The sequence below is a fragment of the Diadema antillarum genome, unplaced genomic scaffold (genome assembly GCF_040938485.1).
Source record: "Diadema antillarum isolate AM-2024a unplaced genomic scaffold, OU_Dant_1.0 seq00001432_RagTag, whole genome shotgun sequence".
Lineage (NCBI taxonomy): Eukaryota > Metazoa > Echinodermata > Echinoidea > Diadematoida > Diadematidae > Diadema > Diadema antillarum.
This window is the reverse complement of record NW_027272183.1, coordinates 1-15,149: the sequence shown is the minus strand read 5'-3', so window position 1 is coordinate 15,149 and position 15,149 is coordinate 1. Positions and strand designations below refer to the sequence as shown.

Below are 15,149 nucleotides of genomic sequence, written 5' to 3'. Positions count from 1 at the left end.
TTACATTCATAAGTTGTATTAATGAAGCCCACTTTGTCATTTCCAGTATCTGGTTAGGCCCAGGCCAAGTATAATATTGTTGTCATAGATGAAAGAGAGAGGGGGGGGGGGGGGGGGGAATGGGGCTGTAAGCTTTAGCACAGGTAGGAACTGCATACACATTACACACTTTTTGTCTTTTCTAATTTTCTCAAATTCATATATTGCACATTTTCTTACACTAAAACTAGAAAGACGAATTATATTATCAACCACATTACGAGTACATATTTTTATTCGCTGAATAAGAGGCAATGGCATAGAAAGAGACATTGACTGTGGTTTGCAGGAAAGGACGGGGCACTTCCATGTCGAAAGTAAGCCATCAGAGAGGCTGTAAGAGAATCACCTAGATGACCTACAGTAAGACAACAGATCAACTAATCGACCATCAAAACCTGCACTGACCTGGGAGAGGAAAAGTACATTGGAATTGCTGGTACAAAGCGTACACGCTGTATAACTACAGTTTTGTTGTTGTTGGATTTGTGTGTGTGTGTGTGTGTGTGTGTGTGTGTGTGTGTGTGTGTGTGTGCGTGTGCGCAGAATGATGTATCACTTCATACCTATCTGCAGTTGAAACCTTGACGGATCACAACACATCAATCAAATGATACAGTAAATTAAGAAGTAGCTAACTGAATCATTTCAATGGCACCCACTCAACACATGTTGGAACACATGACTTTCCAAAGAGGGAAACTTGATGCCAAGATATGTTACTTAAAATCAGACTTGTATCGTAAACTAATATAACAGTACAGACTAAGCTTATCTCGAGAGACATGACTTAAAATCATCTGTAAAAATTCAAGGAAAGTTTATTGATACAAACTTTAAGATCAATAGAAAGTCAGTTACTCAATAGTTATATCAAATCACACTAAATTCATTACCTGTTTCTCATTTTTCTCAAAGAATAGAGAAATTATTCTTTATAATGTAATACACATGCATCTATGATAAAACCTGAAAAGAATAAGAAATGCTATGCAACATTACTATAAAATTATGATAAATTGATATCATGTTGTACAGTAGAAAACAAAAGTAGGAGTAACATGATGGAACTCACATTAGAGCAAATATGTATGGCTGAGGGACAACTAGGAATAGCATGGTGTACTCTATACGGCAAATACTTCGTGAGGTTTTTGTTTTCACAAATTTTGCAAGCAGGTGCTCCTCATGAATTTAAAGACTCTCGAAAATATTGACTCTCATCCTGACATGAACGTAACATGCACACATACAATGTACATTTTTCCATTCAGTATCGTACTCCACGATCACAAATTTAACCATTCCCAAAATTGTTGGGAAGTCTCGATTTGCAAAAAATTAGGCTCGCTAAAGATATGGCGTATACAGTATACTCTGTGATCACTTCTAAACAACCTACCATTGTACGGTGATTGAGATTTCTCTAGCCTACCACTCCACATTTCTTTTTTTCAACTAGTCCTTGATTTCTCTATTTCTTGGGGTAAAACAACAATTTCCAAGACCCTGCCTGCGATATATTTGGCACATAATGCTTTTATACATTTCCCAAGACACAGTAAATCAAGGTTCTTGTGCAAATTGAAAGGAAGCTACGTGTAAACTGCAAACAGGTTCTACTGGTACTTGGCAGACATTGTAGTCATGTTACCTATCGATACAGTTCTAGAATACTCTTTTGACATTGGGCCCATGATACAGCATGTTACAAGAACTTGCTCAGTAACTAGCTGTGATTCCTCAGCATTTGGCTCATACTTTGTCCAATTTCTCTTTGATTTCAACTAATTTGCTGCTAATGTGAACAAAATTTTTCATCAAACCAACATCCAGTTTTAGGTTATCTGCATTTGCATCCCATCCCAACATCGACCAAATTTTGCCTTCACTTTGTCAACTCTGCGTCTGTTGAAGCTAAGCCCAAACCACCATCTCAGCTCAGCAACTAATGATTTTAAGAAATCCTTAACTCTGTTATCTTTTTTTTTTCTTAATCCTTGAGGCATCTTATTGTCATTTAACATGTACTATGTTGGAGTTACCTTCTGTTGGGCTCCCTTCCCACGCCCATAAAAATTTGTCTGCAAATGGCACTTGGCATTTATAACTGAATTTTTAGCAGAAGATGGCATTTCCCAGCATCATGTAATTCAATCTGAGAATGGTATTTTGCATCAACGAGCATTATGTGAAAATCGTATTGAATATATCATTTTATTTTATCTGAAGATGCAATTTCATATCAGCATTTTATTTGAAAATGACATTTTTTGTGATAGACTTGAAGATAATCTGAAGACAGCACACACAATAATGATAGCATGCTCCAAATTTTAGCTATGATAGTCCACGGGTAAGTGGTAAGAATTAAAAGTCTTCTTCATAGATCAAGCCATTTTTTATTCAGTCTTATAGAGTCTTTCCATTCACATGAGATAAGCGAAAAAAGTCTGGATTCTTCAAGCAAACGATACGTTGCGAGAAGCAGTTTAGAAAATCAATTCATTTTATGACATGTATGGGTTGCCATTTCACGCAAAAGTGAGCACAGTTCTGTACGACACCCAAGGGACAGTCTGCGGATGTGGAAAAGTAGTTAATCAGGGTAACTGATACATAATGAACTATCAACTGGATATTGTGATGTTACCCCATGGGTCATTCTCATATAAACTAGGCCAACTTGCATTTTGATGATTGAATATTAGTGTGTGTGTGTGTGTGTGTGTGTGTGTGTGTTTATGCGTGTGTGTGTGTTTATGCGTGTGTGTGTGTGTGTTTATGTGTGTGTGTGTGTGTATACATAATAGAGTGCGAGGAGTCTTGACAGTGTACAGAACCAGTGTAGCTCCTTCATTATTTGCTTGGATCTTCTTGCACTGTACACATCTGTATATCAATGGTCCAAAATCAAGACTTCACCACAAACCTAGCTACGAGTGGCATACATGTACACTCACACACGACGCAAATTGCTGCTTGCCGTTCTGACATAAAGACAATAACAAAGCCCACCGCAAGTGAAGGCCATGCCTGAATCTCTGTGAAAAGTAGGAAATAGCGCCTTAAATGTATATTGGGCATTTTTTTCGACACTTCACTTCCACCTGTACAATGTTTATAAGAGTGCCAAGCAAATAAATTCATAATGTATTTTGGAGTAAATTCCTCATTAAGATCAAGAGAGTGCAATTCATTTCTTGGTATTCATGCGCTTTGTTCAAATACCCAAAGAAACGAATATCTCGTTGGTGACATTTTATCTGAGCACACTATCATAGCACATTTAGGAGTGTGCCAGTATCAGGTATCAAACAAAAACAACAAAAATCACTTACCTTTGGCATTCTTCGGACAGGTGCTCCGGCATGTGATACTCGCAATCCATAATCTTGGTAAGTGTTTCGCTATCGTTCGTTTCGTTGAATGGGGGTTCCCCGCATACCAGCATGTACAGTAACACACCCAAACTCCATATATCTGCAGTAAAAGAGAGAGTGCAGATAGGAAAAATGCATGAACACCATAATAAGTATTACCATCTCCTTCAATAATTATGTCTCAATGGATGACATGAACACATATCAGTTACTGTCCAGAAAAGATGATTATGGCTGAAGAAGAAAGCACTTGCAGCAAAATAATAGTTTCTACGTAAGCATCTCCATAATGGCCATTAGAAAGTGACTGATTGCTTTATTAAAGTTCTCATATCCACAAAACAAAAGTGTTGAGGGACCATACTTCTTACAAACTTATCTAACTGGAGCACTCTACGAATCCCATCAAAACACACCTGTGTTTGTTTGTTTCTTTACTTTACTTTGAACAAAAGAAAGAAAAACACATCAAAGCCAAATAAACACATTCAATACTTCTGTGCACTTTCTAAAAGAATGAATCTTTAACTTGACGTTCACTCTAGTGTATCACAGATCAGTTTGATTCGAATCCATATACTAAAACATCATACTTGAGTATTTGAATTTCATAGAAGCTGACCACAAGTGAACAGACTTACACTTATTGTAGATTAAATGGCCTTTTTAAAGTAAGAAATTGATGCAAAAATCTGAAGAACAACACTTTTTTGTTTAGTATTGTCACGACATGTAACTTTGCTTGCTCTTATGCAGATTTTTATTAGAATACTGATTGCACAAACTGTTATTTAATTATATCTAATCATAATTCTTGCCCATTTGTCCCACTCCCCTATGGTTATTTTTGGTATGTCTGGGTCCCTTTCTTTTGGATGTTCTTTTCTTGTCTTTATTCATTGCAAATCTGGGTGTTTTTTTTTTTTTTATGTGACTCGTGTTTTATGACACAGTGTATAATGACATACAGCTTCAACATTGTAAATTTGGTTATGGGATCAGCCTCGAAAGGCCAATGGCCTACTGCTGATTTCCTCCACCATTTTATTTTAATTGTTATGTCAATCTTCAACACACACTTTTTAACTATGATTATGTATTTACCCAAAATAATTTTTGGATTGTATATGTATATAATATGTTTGATTTGATTGATTGTCTATCTGTATATTTTTTAACTGAACTTGTGGAAATAAACTAATTTGAAATCTTTGTTTACTACTTTACTCCAGTCATTTTATAAAGTACATCCCGCTTAGGTATTCTTGACATACTGAATAACAGCATCAGATTTTCATGATTCATCCACCAACTCTGCTCGTTCTATGTTAAGCTTTCATCACATATCAAAGGGAAATATCAAAAGAGCTGAAGAAGACATTCAAACTTCTAGGTAAGGCAATGGTGTCTTTGTACACTGTACACGACCAAGTTTTTTTTTTTTTTTTTCCCTCTGGACCCTTCTGATTACGTGACTTATTTGGAACTTTCCATCCTGTGTCACTGGGCATAATGAAAAAAGAAGAAGGAATAAATACGAGAGAGAGAAGGACAAAAATTTAATAAGAATATGCCCTCATGACATATCAGAGTAGGAACCAAGTACAGAACTTCACCAACCCAACACTAGCTAGCAATGACTGTAGCCAGATATCAAACAGGCGTATGAATGGTAACCCCCCGGGGATCGGGAGTGCATCCTAATTGAAATTTGCCCCTGGTACACACAGAGAGTGCTCGCTGTAATATTGGCGCAGGTTTCAGCGGCTGGTCCATAGTTGACTGGAGGGAGTCGGGGGGGGGGGGGGGGGGAGGGCAAAGAGATTGCAAGTCCGCACAAACGACTCTGCTGGAGAAAAGGAGCCTGAAAAGGGGATATATTCGTCGGAGACTTACCGCCACAAATTCTTCGCCGACATCAATAAGGTCAAGAGAATAGTAATTCAATTGTTCCGCATTACTGAGGAAGCCCGGCACTTCACGCGTGAACAGATATGAACATAGCTTGAACGTCCTTTGCATTCTTCATTGGGGAAAATTATTTCAGCGCATGATGCTTTATTACACCACAAATTGCATCATAAAAGATAGCTTCTGAACATTACGTAGATAAAGGTTACCAGGTACTCATAAATACAGAGTGTCATTTCAAATCATGCCAGTACTATACTAGAGACTGATTGCTAATTCTTACCTCCAACAATCTTGAAATGAACAAGAAAGTTAGGAGAATTGGATGTAAGTAGATATATACCTGTGGTATATTCACAGATGCCTTGATATTTTACACGCCTAAAATAGAAAGGCAAATAAACTAAGATGGACTATTAGTACATCGCTGTGCAGATGGTTCCAAAAAAGATCTTGAGAAACAATAAGAGCAGCTTACATACAATGTAATACACACAGAAAATATGTAGCATGTCTGAAAGGCTCATGAGCATCCAACATTACATGAGAATGGCTTTAATAATCATCAAGACTTAGTAATTTGATCACAGTCATTTCAGACATTTCAAGTACAGTTGAACCTCTCGTATCCGGACAAGTCGGGACCGGGGCTCATCCGGATAAGGGATTTGGCCGGATACGGGAGACTCAATGCTTTATACATGTACATATACATACACATGTACTGATGTAGCCCATTGTAGTACCACATGTAGTAATGTGTATACTGCAACCTTTTCATTGTTACATTTGGGGATGTTTGGGGATGTTAAAATGTCTGAAGGTAAGCAATTTGGAAGGAAATTTGATGTAATGTATGTTAATCATGTTGGAAGTAATATGTAATTCATGTGTGTTTGTGTAGGAGTTCTCAAGGAGTTGGGGAATCCCCCTTTCCTCCCGTAATTATTTAAAAAAAATCACGGCGAGATTGCGTCCGTATAATAGAGAGATCCGGATAATGGGAGGCCGGATAAGAGAGGTTCAACTGTACCTAACCTAAGCTTGCTTGCACTGTATCAAAGTTGAGCATCATCAATTATCACTGCTGCAATGATGGCAGCACAGCATAAATCATGAGCAGGGAACGTCAACAATTGCGGCAAATTGCAGCAAAGCGCCATCAGTCTTGGAAATGATTTTTAACATAAATGAAAAGCCGAGAATGAACGAGAACAGGTAATGACACCCAACAGTAATGACAGCTAACTAAAGAGCTCCCGCAGCATGTGACGCATGGAGGGACAAAAGCTGCAGCACTTGTTGGAACACAAATGAGAAAAATCAGAGAGTCCATTAATGAGCTAATTGCATGTTGCACGAGGTCCTTTTGCGTCATGCAGACGCATGCACGAGGCAGGGTTTTCACATGAATGAAGGTAGTTCTGGCGTGGCTACACATCAAGGGTAGTGTCTACTCTTGAGCAAAAACCATTCAAAATGGTTTGTCAGTGACAAAATTTTATTCACTGGCATCATTTCTTCCATTTATCTATCATTAACAATTCTCTTATGACAGAAAACTAGAGCTCACCATATGTACATGGTGCTACCTCTACAAAGTAGGTGCAAGGTTCACACTGACGTAGACAGTCTTTTGATTACTACATACCAACTAAAATCACCACTCCCATTATTGTGATAATGATGATCATAGTTATCATTATCCTCATTACCATTAATAATTGACATCATAATTATGATTACCAGGATTATCATCACTTCTTTAAAAGCAATCATGTGATAAACAGAAATATTTTGTCAAGTACAAATATATACATATATATATCCATGTGTATGAATGTGTATGTGTTGTACTATATAAACATTAATTAAACAAGAAAATAAATTGTACACAGTGCAGAGAAGAAAGGACCCCACTGCATTCAGAGTAGAGAGTCACAGCTGGGAGAAGAAAAGAAGGCTAGGAGAAATTGAATATCATTAGGTAGGAGAGAGGGGGAATGGAATGAACTCCCCCATTATAAAAAAAAAGATGGAAGAGAGAAAATGATAATACAAAACACAAAACAATTTGGTACTCTTCAATAGCTCTTATCATTTCATAGCATTTGGCAGAGTAACCCAGAAGGGCAGAGCAGACAATGGAGAGGAGGAGAGGGGAGGGGAGAGGTAGGTAAAGCAACAAAGGTAGCACATCTCATTGACGTCACAGAGCTCTGCATCCAGACATCACACGGATGCCTGGACATCAAACTGCAGCCGTTATGTCAGAGGAGAGAGTCTCATTCACCAGAATCTCCCATCGAGGACAAAAATCTCCCAGCTAATGATGTACAAATTCTCTTCTTATTTGCAGTTGTATGCTGCCTGGGAAGATTTTTTTAAATCTTTTTATTTTTTTTTTTTTTGAGGGGGAAGTTAAGTCTGATGGAACTACAAATTGTATGCCTCTGGATCTGATGCTACAGGTGCTAACACAGGAAAATTGTGTACTGTGTACGCCAAATATTTCGTGAGGTTTTAATTTTTGGGAATTCGAGTGAGGTGCTATTCGCGAAATTAAAGACATGCGAAAATATTGACTCTGATCCCGATGTGAATGTGACGTACGCGTGTACACTACTCTGTTCCGTACAGGACTCCTGGATCGCGAATTTAACCACTTGCGAAATTGTTGGGAATTCCCGATTCGTGAAAATTTAGACTCGCGAAATATATGGCGTATACAGTATATGCTATGTTTGGCATACAAATGATGTACAGGACAGAGTGGATAGGTGAGAATTGGATGCGCAAGTTTAACTTTAGAACTGTTTAAAACCCAGCAGCGCAGCGAGTGGGTTTTATCCAAAGTTAAACAAGACATCCAGTTCTCACTGATCCATGCAATAAACCTGTGCATCATTCATATTATAAAATGGGCCCATAAATTCATGAAATTCAACCTTTTTCCCCATCATGCATCCAGTACACTCTCAATACCGTACAAGACTTTTCAAATTCTATCGGACACATGGCTCAGTGTGGATCAGTAAAAATCAAGGCATGATAACTGACCAATCAGATTAATGAGATTCTAATGCCCATTTTATAATAACTGTTTATAGAGGTGCTGTCTCACACAGCAGTAAGAAGTGAACTTTGACCCTCTGTAGCACCATCACAAAGTGCGGTGACATTGTACACAAATGGGTTGCCAACGGTAACAAGAGAATGATACCCTCAGTTCTTCTTACATAGCACATCATGCACCTCACACATTGGCAGTCATCTGTGTTAACAGGTGTGGAATTCCACAGTTGTAGTTGAAGAAGAAAAGGTAATGTATATCCTTCCAATGACATTCCTTTCAAGCAAATGAGTTTATCATAACTCACAAGCTTAGATGATACATGTATGTGTGTGTGTGTGTGTGTGTGAGTGTGTGTGTTTATGCATGTTGTGTCAGAATTACTTTCAAATGTTGACGCAGGACAGAACCGTCTCTGCGTCAGAGACAGTTCCGAACAGTTTCTTGGTAACTCGAGGCACCATGAAGAATATAATGCATTCACATCACACACAATAGACAACAGACATTGCTGTTTTTCCAAATTCTCTCTGATTGCAATGTATCACGTAAACAGGTTGACAACAGGCGGCATAAAAGAGTAAAAATATTTCTTAGAAAAAAGGATTTGTTAATCTCATAAACGTTATTCACACTATTGCATCATACAGACATTAAAAAAATAACTCCATGGATTTCAGCTGTAATCAATCCATTACAAGTTGTTTAAATGCGCTGTTTTTCCTGATGCCGAGTACTTTGGAACAACATCATGCACAATGCATGGTGTAATTGTTCAGTTGAGCTACACACGCACTCTCCCAGCAAGCGAGGATAACCCTGCCACTATCTGACATTTAGAAAGCATTGTAGCATCTGCAGAAATGTGAAAGCACTTCTAGCATCTTAATGAAATTACTCATCATGAGCGACAAGTAACATGCACATGGATATCATGAAGTATGATTTCTCCATCATTTTCTATACTTTAGCTGCAGAGCAACACTATCTCACCCCTCCCTCCCCTCCCACCCCCCCCCCAAAAAAAAATACAGTAAATTTCACATAAAGTCTGTGATATAAAGAAGAAAATCTGTTCTAAAATTGGTGACAGCTCAAAGTAATCCCAGCATGCTTTGCCTCAAACAAAGGATGGAGAGAGTTCAATGAACTCTATCAAGAAAGGTCACTGTTCCTCCGTCAAGTGACATTTCACTCAGTCTGTTCATGTGGCTAGCCGCACTGCACATGGAATGTTCCGTAATTGCGGGGCAAAGCAATCATACAAATTGTACAGCCCCTCAGAGGGTTTAGTTTTCAAAATGAAATACAATCTACTCTATAAGAATCAAATTTGAAGGCAATATCTCTTTCTTCTTTGGTGCATTTCATAAACCCACATCTCTGGTTTATGGATGGTCATTAATATCCATGGGAGGCATGTAATTAAATCAATGAAAGATTGATTTTGAAATTATCCCACAGCAGACATACATGGATTAGAAAGAAGCAGTAACTTCTCTCTATTTTTACGATTCAGCTCTTCACGTTTCAGAAATGTCAAAGGTACAAAAAGAACAAGAAGGCGGCTATTGGACAGAGAATGACAATAAAGCAGGTCCTTTATGTTTCTGTAGAGTGAGAATTTAATTGTCTGTAGCATTTTTTGTGTGTTTGTTTGTTTGTTTGTACGTTTGCTTGTTTATCTTTGCCATACAGCCCTGTCATAAGGTCAGATAAGAAGTGTTGATGTAAGCTATTGACTGAAATAGTCATCCTATCAGGTTATTGAGAAGACTTCATTTCAATCTTTGAAAAGAAAAAAATACAAACCAACAGCAATTCAAGTGAGAGGGACTACCTTGGAGCACCTCTCATGAATACATCAACATTCTGCTCCAGTGGGTTGACCACTAATATTCGGTCTCCCTCTTCCTACAGATGGTCGATGTGAAATGTACCGACCCCAGTCGCACTTTTAATCACTCTATCAGCGTGACCCAATAAGCACAGAATTCCCCGACTATCTCCTTATCGCAGCAGCCTATAGTGTGTTTGCGATTAACCAACCAAATGGTGCATGACTATATGAAATGTTTTCCCCACCCAGCCTCCCATCATTGGGCAGTGAGTTCTAGGTCAGTTCCGGGTCCCACTGTTAATGGTTGTTATCGCAAGCAGGGTTGTCACATTCACATTGATTCTATTGTACTAAAGAATCTGGCATATATTACCATGACAAACACCGATGTCACACATGGAAAAACATAGAAATGTACGTAAATGTATATTCCATGGATCATTTAACCAATGGCTTCTACAAACAAATTTCTGTGCTTTGGCGATGGATTTTTACTTTTACAATTTGGATTATTCATTGTTATAGTGTTTAATTTTTATGAGGGAGAATACATAATTCCGTTTCATTTGAGTCTTTTGTTCATCATATTAATATGATCGTTTGCTTCAGTACTGAATTTTCAAAAGGATCTCAATTACTAGATTTATAACTGATCCTCAACTTAAGAATTTATGAATTCAGTTATTATTTCTGTGTAATATTGGCAATTACTGACAAATTAAGTTGAAAAATTGCTCTTACAGTACATCTATCTTTATCTCCCCCCCCCCAAAAAAAAAAAAATCTGATATAGCCACAAAGCACACACTATTGACATTCATAACACAAACTTACAGTATCCCTCGTCCTTGAGCAGACAAGAGTTCCCTGCCAGGATGTCTTCCAGAAAGGAACACACAACACCAAGAAAGAAGACGAAGAAGAAGAGGAAATAACCTACGCACGCAGACTTCTTGGCTTAAACGTTTGAGTTAACATCTACTCACACTACAGCCAGCAAGGTCAGCAGACATGGGTAATGATGATAACGCAGCTATCTTGTAAATGACACATAACTCTTGTATGAAAGATCAAAAGACTATTGTATGCACCCATTATATGAGTGCTCTGTTTGGATGACAAAGCAATTGCTTGGAGAGCTCCTTCACTCGCCTCTTTTGCAAAGCAACAGGGCAACAATCCCTGTAGGGTCTACTTATACATGGTATTATTCAAAAACCTCTCTTCCTCAGCTTTTCTGGCTTTTGTTTGTTTTTGTTTTGATTTTTCATCCTGCCTGGTGAGACAAAAATTTCTACAACATATGGAATGTTACATGCGACTTGTCTACCGGCTCACTTCATACACACCCCCACAAACACACAGACTGACACACCTCACACACACATCACTACCTGGGTGACCTGGCCTAAAGATCCAATTACATGGGACGGATCTTCGCGAGTTGATGGCATTAGGCCTCGTAAGCGGATTGACGAACTGGGATGCGGGGGATCGAAACTTGGAGTGTGAGCTCAAAAGCTGTCCCGAGCATTACCTTTTCCACAAATCATCCCCCCCCCCCCCTCCGAACATGGAAGTCTAGTGCTAAATCCAAAGGTCTCATGTGTGCAGATAAACAGATCTGTCAGTCCATGTTCACCCCCAGACATTGATCCTCTTTCTTCTGATGTTCTGCCCCACAATTAGGAAGCAAACACAGCAAAGCAATGCATCCATAAACGGTGCATACCTATGTTTGAAGCCATCATATGGTAATCTAATAAGTCACATAAACGTACATGTTCTCAACATCTCAGTTACTTAGAAAAAAAAATAAAGCCTGAAAAACAATTGTCTATGAAAAATTATTATTAAATGCCAAATGTAAGAATCAGTGGGTGACATGATTTATTGCATGTAAGCTTTTATGTAGACAGTAGATACCAAATAAATCATTTTAAAATGTTTTACTAGCGTGGCAATATATCTCAATATGGACAGAATGATTTGCAAGAACTATATCATGTTTGACAGTCTGTTTATCTATTTGTACATCAATATAATGGCTAAGTATATGAGGACCTACACATTTTTCTTTTTGCAAATATGAATGACATGTCAAAAGGTGTCATTCTTCCCTTCCAAGGTTTATTAAAAAAAATTCCCTTTCTCTCCTTAGAAAAAAAATGAATAAAAAGGGTGTTCATATGAGCGTATCTAAATGTTACATTATCATTATTATGAGTGCTACTCAAGGAAAATACCAGTTTGTAGCTTCAAGATTTCCAGCTACAACCACCACAAGCTGAAACAAAAAAGAAAGAAAGTAAAAACCACTTGCAAGCTGTATATTCTGCAAATGCCATTACATTCAGGGAAACATAGTACGTAAACACATTTATGGTTAAAAACAAAGAACTTAATGAAGACATGACATTTAAATGCAGTCAACAGATGCATGCAAGCTGATGAAAGAAAGTGTGATGTCACACATGTCCTTCAGGAAATGAACAATTACCACGTGAGGCACATAAAAGCAGAAGGCGGAATATACAACTCAGCACTTAAGTGAGAATGTGAAAGTATCATTGAGCGGTGCGCTTATGTATGAGAGGTTAATCCATTGAGGTAACCTTTTGCCTGCCTCAAGAGAGATAAGAGTCCATTTTCTTTCTGACAAAGTCCGGAAAAAGGCACGAGTGTGCTTGACACGAGCAAGCCATTACTGGACCAACTTGAAGAAGGCTTGCTAAAAATGCTTGCCGCAAAGCTGACAAACATACTTTTGGGGGAAACTGTTCTGCTCGATGGGATTCCGCGGTTATTTATCTATCAACCTATCTGCAGAGAATTCAGGCTGAGAATGGGTGGGAAGTTTGCGGCTAGCACATGGAAACTTGATTCATCCCAAGTTCAATACCCAAGACCTATCACAGAGGAATAATGTTACAAAGTGAGTATGACTCAGGGAAGAGAGAAAAAAAGGAAGAGAGAAAAAAGAGGGAAGAAAGACAGAGAGTGAGAGAGAGAGATATATATACTTCTCCTGCTTCAGAGAGGACACTGAACCTACGGTCTCTGATTGGTGTGGGACACTCATGACCAATTCTAAATCCAATCTCACCCATCTCCAGAGGCAGATTGAAAACCAAGGAGAGTGGTCAGTCAAAGGACCGCAATGAAGCAACACTGATAAGTCTGTTGGGACATTGACCTTCTCATTAGTTCCTCCTTAGCTACTGACCATCGGTCAGTTGATACTCAGCATGATCCACGCACCCCTCTATGAGGGAGAGGGACACTCAGCTACCTTCATCCACTCCGAAAATATCTAAACAGGGTGTCATGTCTATCTCTAATGCTTAGACACCTGTTTAGACACACATCATCTTCATCAATTGGGACACAGAGCACACTAACATGGTGAAGCTCTAGCTTGAAATGCTTGCAGCTTCCTGTACTTAATATTTTGATTTAATTTGTTTTGTACTCATTATCCTATCATTAGCACATGGTCGATTTTCTAAGTTCTAACACTGATTTCTTTATGTATGAAAGTAGTATTGTTTTGTACTTCACTTGTTCAAGTAAGTTATTGTATTTAATTTTCCTATGGTTGCACAATGTATAGTTCATGTTGGTTTTGGACCAATATTATAAGCATCATTTTTGACAGACTTCAGCATTTTGTTAGAGGCCACTATTGTTATTATTATCATTACTTCAGTGAAACAAAGAAAACAACCATTGGGCATTATCAACTAATAACAAGGGTAACAACGTGAGATGAACAAACAAAAGAAAATAAAAACAAAGCAAGAGAGAGAGAGACAGTGAGAAAGAGAAAGAAGAGGAGGAGGAGAAGAAAAAAACCAAAAAAAAAGAGGAAAAGTAGAAGAAGAAGAAAAGAAGAAGGAGAAGAAGAAGAAGAAGAAGAAGAAGAAGAAGAAGAAGAAGAAGAAGAAGAAGAAGAAGAAGAAGAAGAAGGAGAAGTAGTCAAAGTTGTATGGTCATGACGATGATGATCTCACCATGCCAGAGATGGAAGGGGTGTCATCCGGTTTCAGCATCATCCCCTCGGTGGTGATATGGTACTGAGAGCCTCTTTCAGCTGCTCCGCCGTGCAGTTAACGTGCTTGTCGTCCTCAAGGTCCTCGTACCAGTTGTCTGGGTACCAGCCAATCAGGAACCAGACGATCTTGTGGCCGTACAGCTTCTGCTTGTAGGCCTGTGGTTTCAAAGACAAAAACAAAACAAAACCAGAGAGTCACGCAAAATGGTAGAATTACATGCAGGGGATTTAATAATGATGTTGATGTCTGGGCTGGACACCTGTTACTTACGCAGATGCTGTCTAATTGCACGGAGATACTACCTCGGACTTCACTTAGAACAATACCTATAGCTGTGAATTATGTATCATGCAATGATTACAAAGAACACCTTTACAAATGGGTAAATACACATTGACCCTGGGGTGACAAGATCACAAATTTCCTCATACTATTTAAAACCTCCTGACTCAATTTTGAATATCCAAAGTACTGATTTGAGTTTTAAAAATGGTGCGATTGTTTGTTTAATCTAAAACGATACAAAACAAGGAATAGAACCAGCACTTGCTGTCGGGCAAAAGCTCGGTGATCTAGTGGAGATGACGCCTGTCCGGAGATCAGGAGGTTGCAGGTTTCGAATCCTGCTTGAGTACTTACACCTATGATTTCTTTTATCATGGCTACTACTGAAACACTGATCAATTCAGTGCTTATTTACATTGATACATGGGAAAATATTAATCAATCAATTGCAATACTTTTCCACATTATCTGACATCATCATTGATGCTTTTTGACAAAAGTGTGAAATTGTTGTTGCTCTCCTGAAAATTCATGATGTTGAGACAGGAAGTCTTCTTACGCAT

General features: G+C 38.4%; 1 protein-coding gene across 1 annotated transcript in view; it reads right to left on the bottom strand.

The window, feature by feature from the left end:
• Window positions 1-3,564, bottom strand: part of LOC139709405 (uncharacterized) — a 35,802-nt gene extending 32,238 nt beyond the window's left edge. Inside the window, exon 1 of the mRNA XM_071621372.1 lies at window positions 3,381-3,564. Within this exon, the coding sequence (XP_071477473.1) occupies window positions 3,381-3,493 (113 nt within the window). The 5' untranslated portion in view covers window positions 3,494-3,564. The remainder of the gene's footprint in view (window positions 1-3,380) is intronic.
• Between the last annotated feature and the right edge of the window lie 11,585 nt (window positions 3,565-15,149).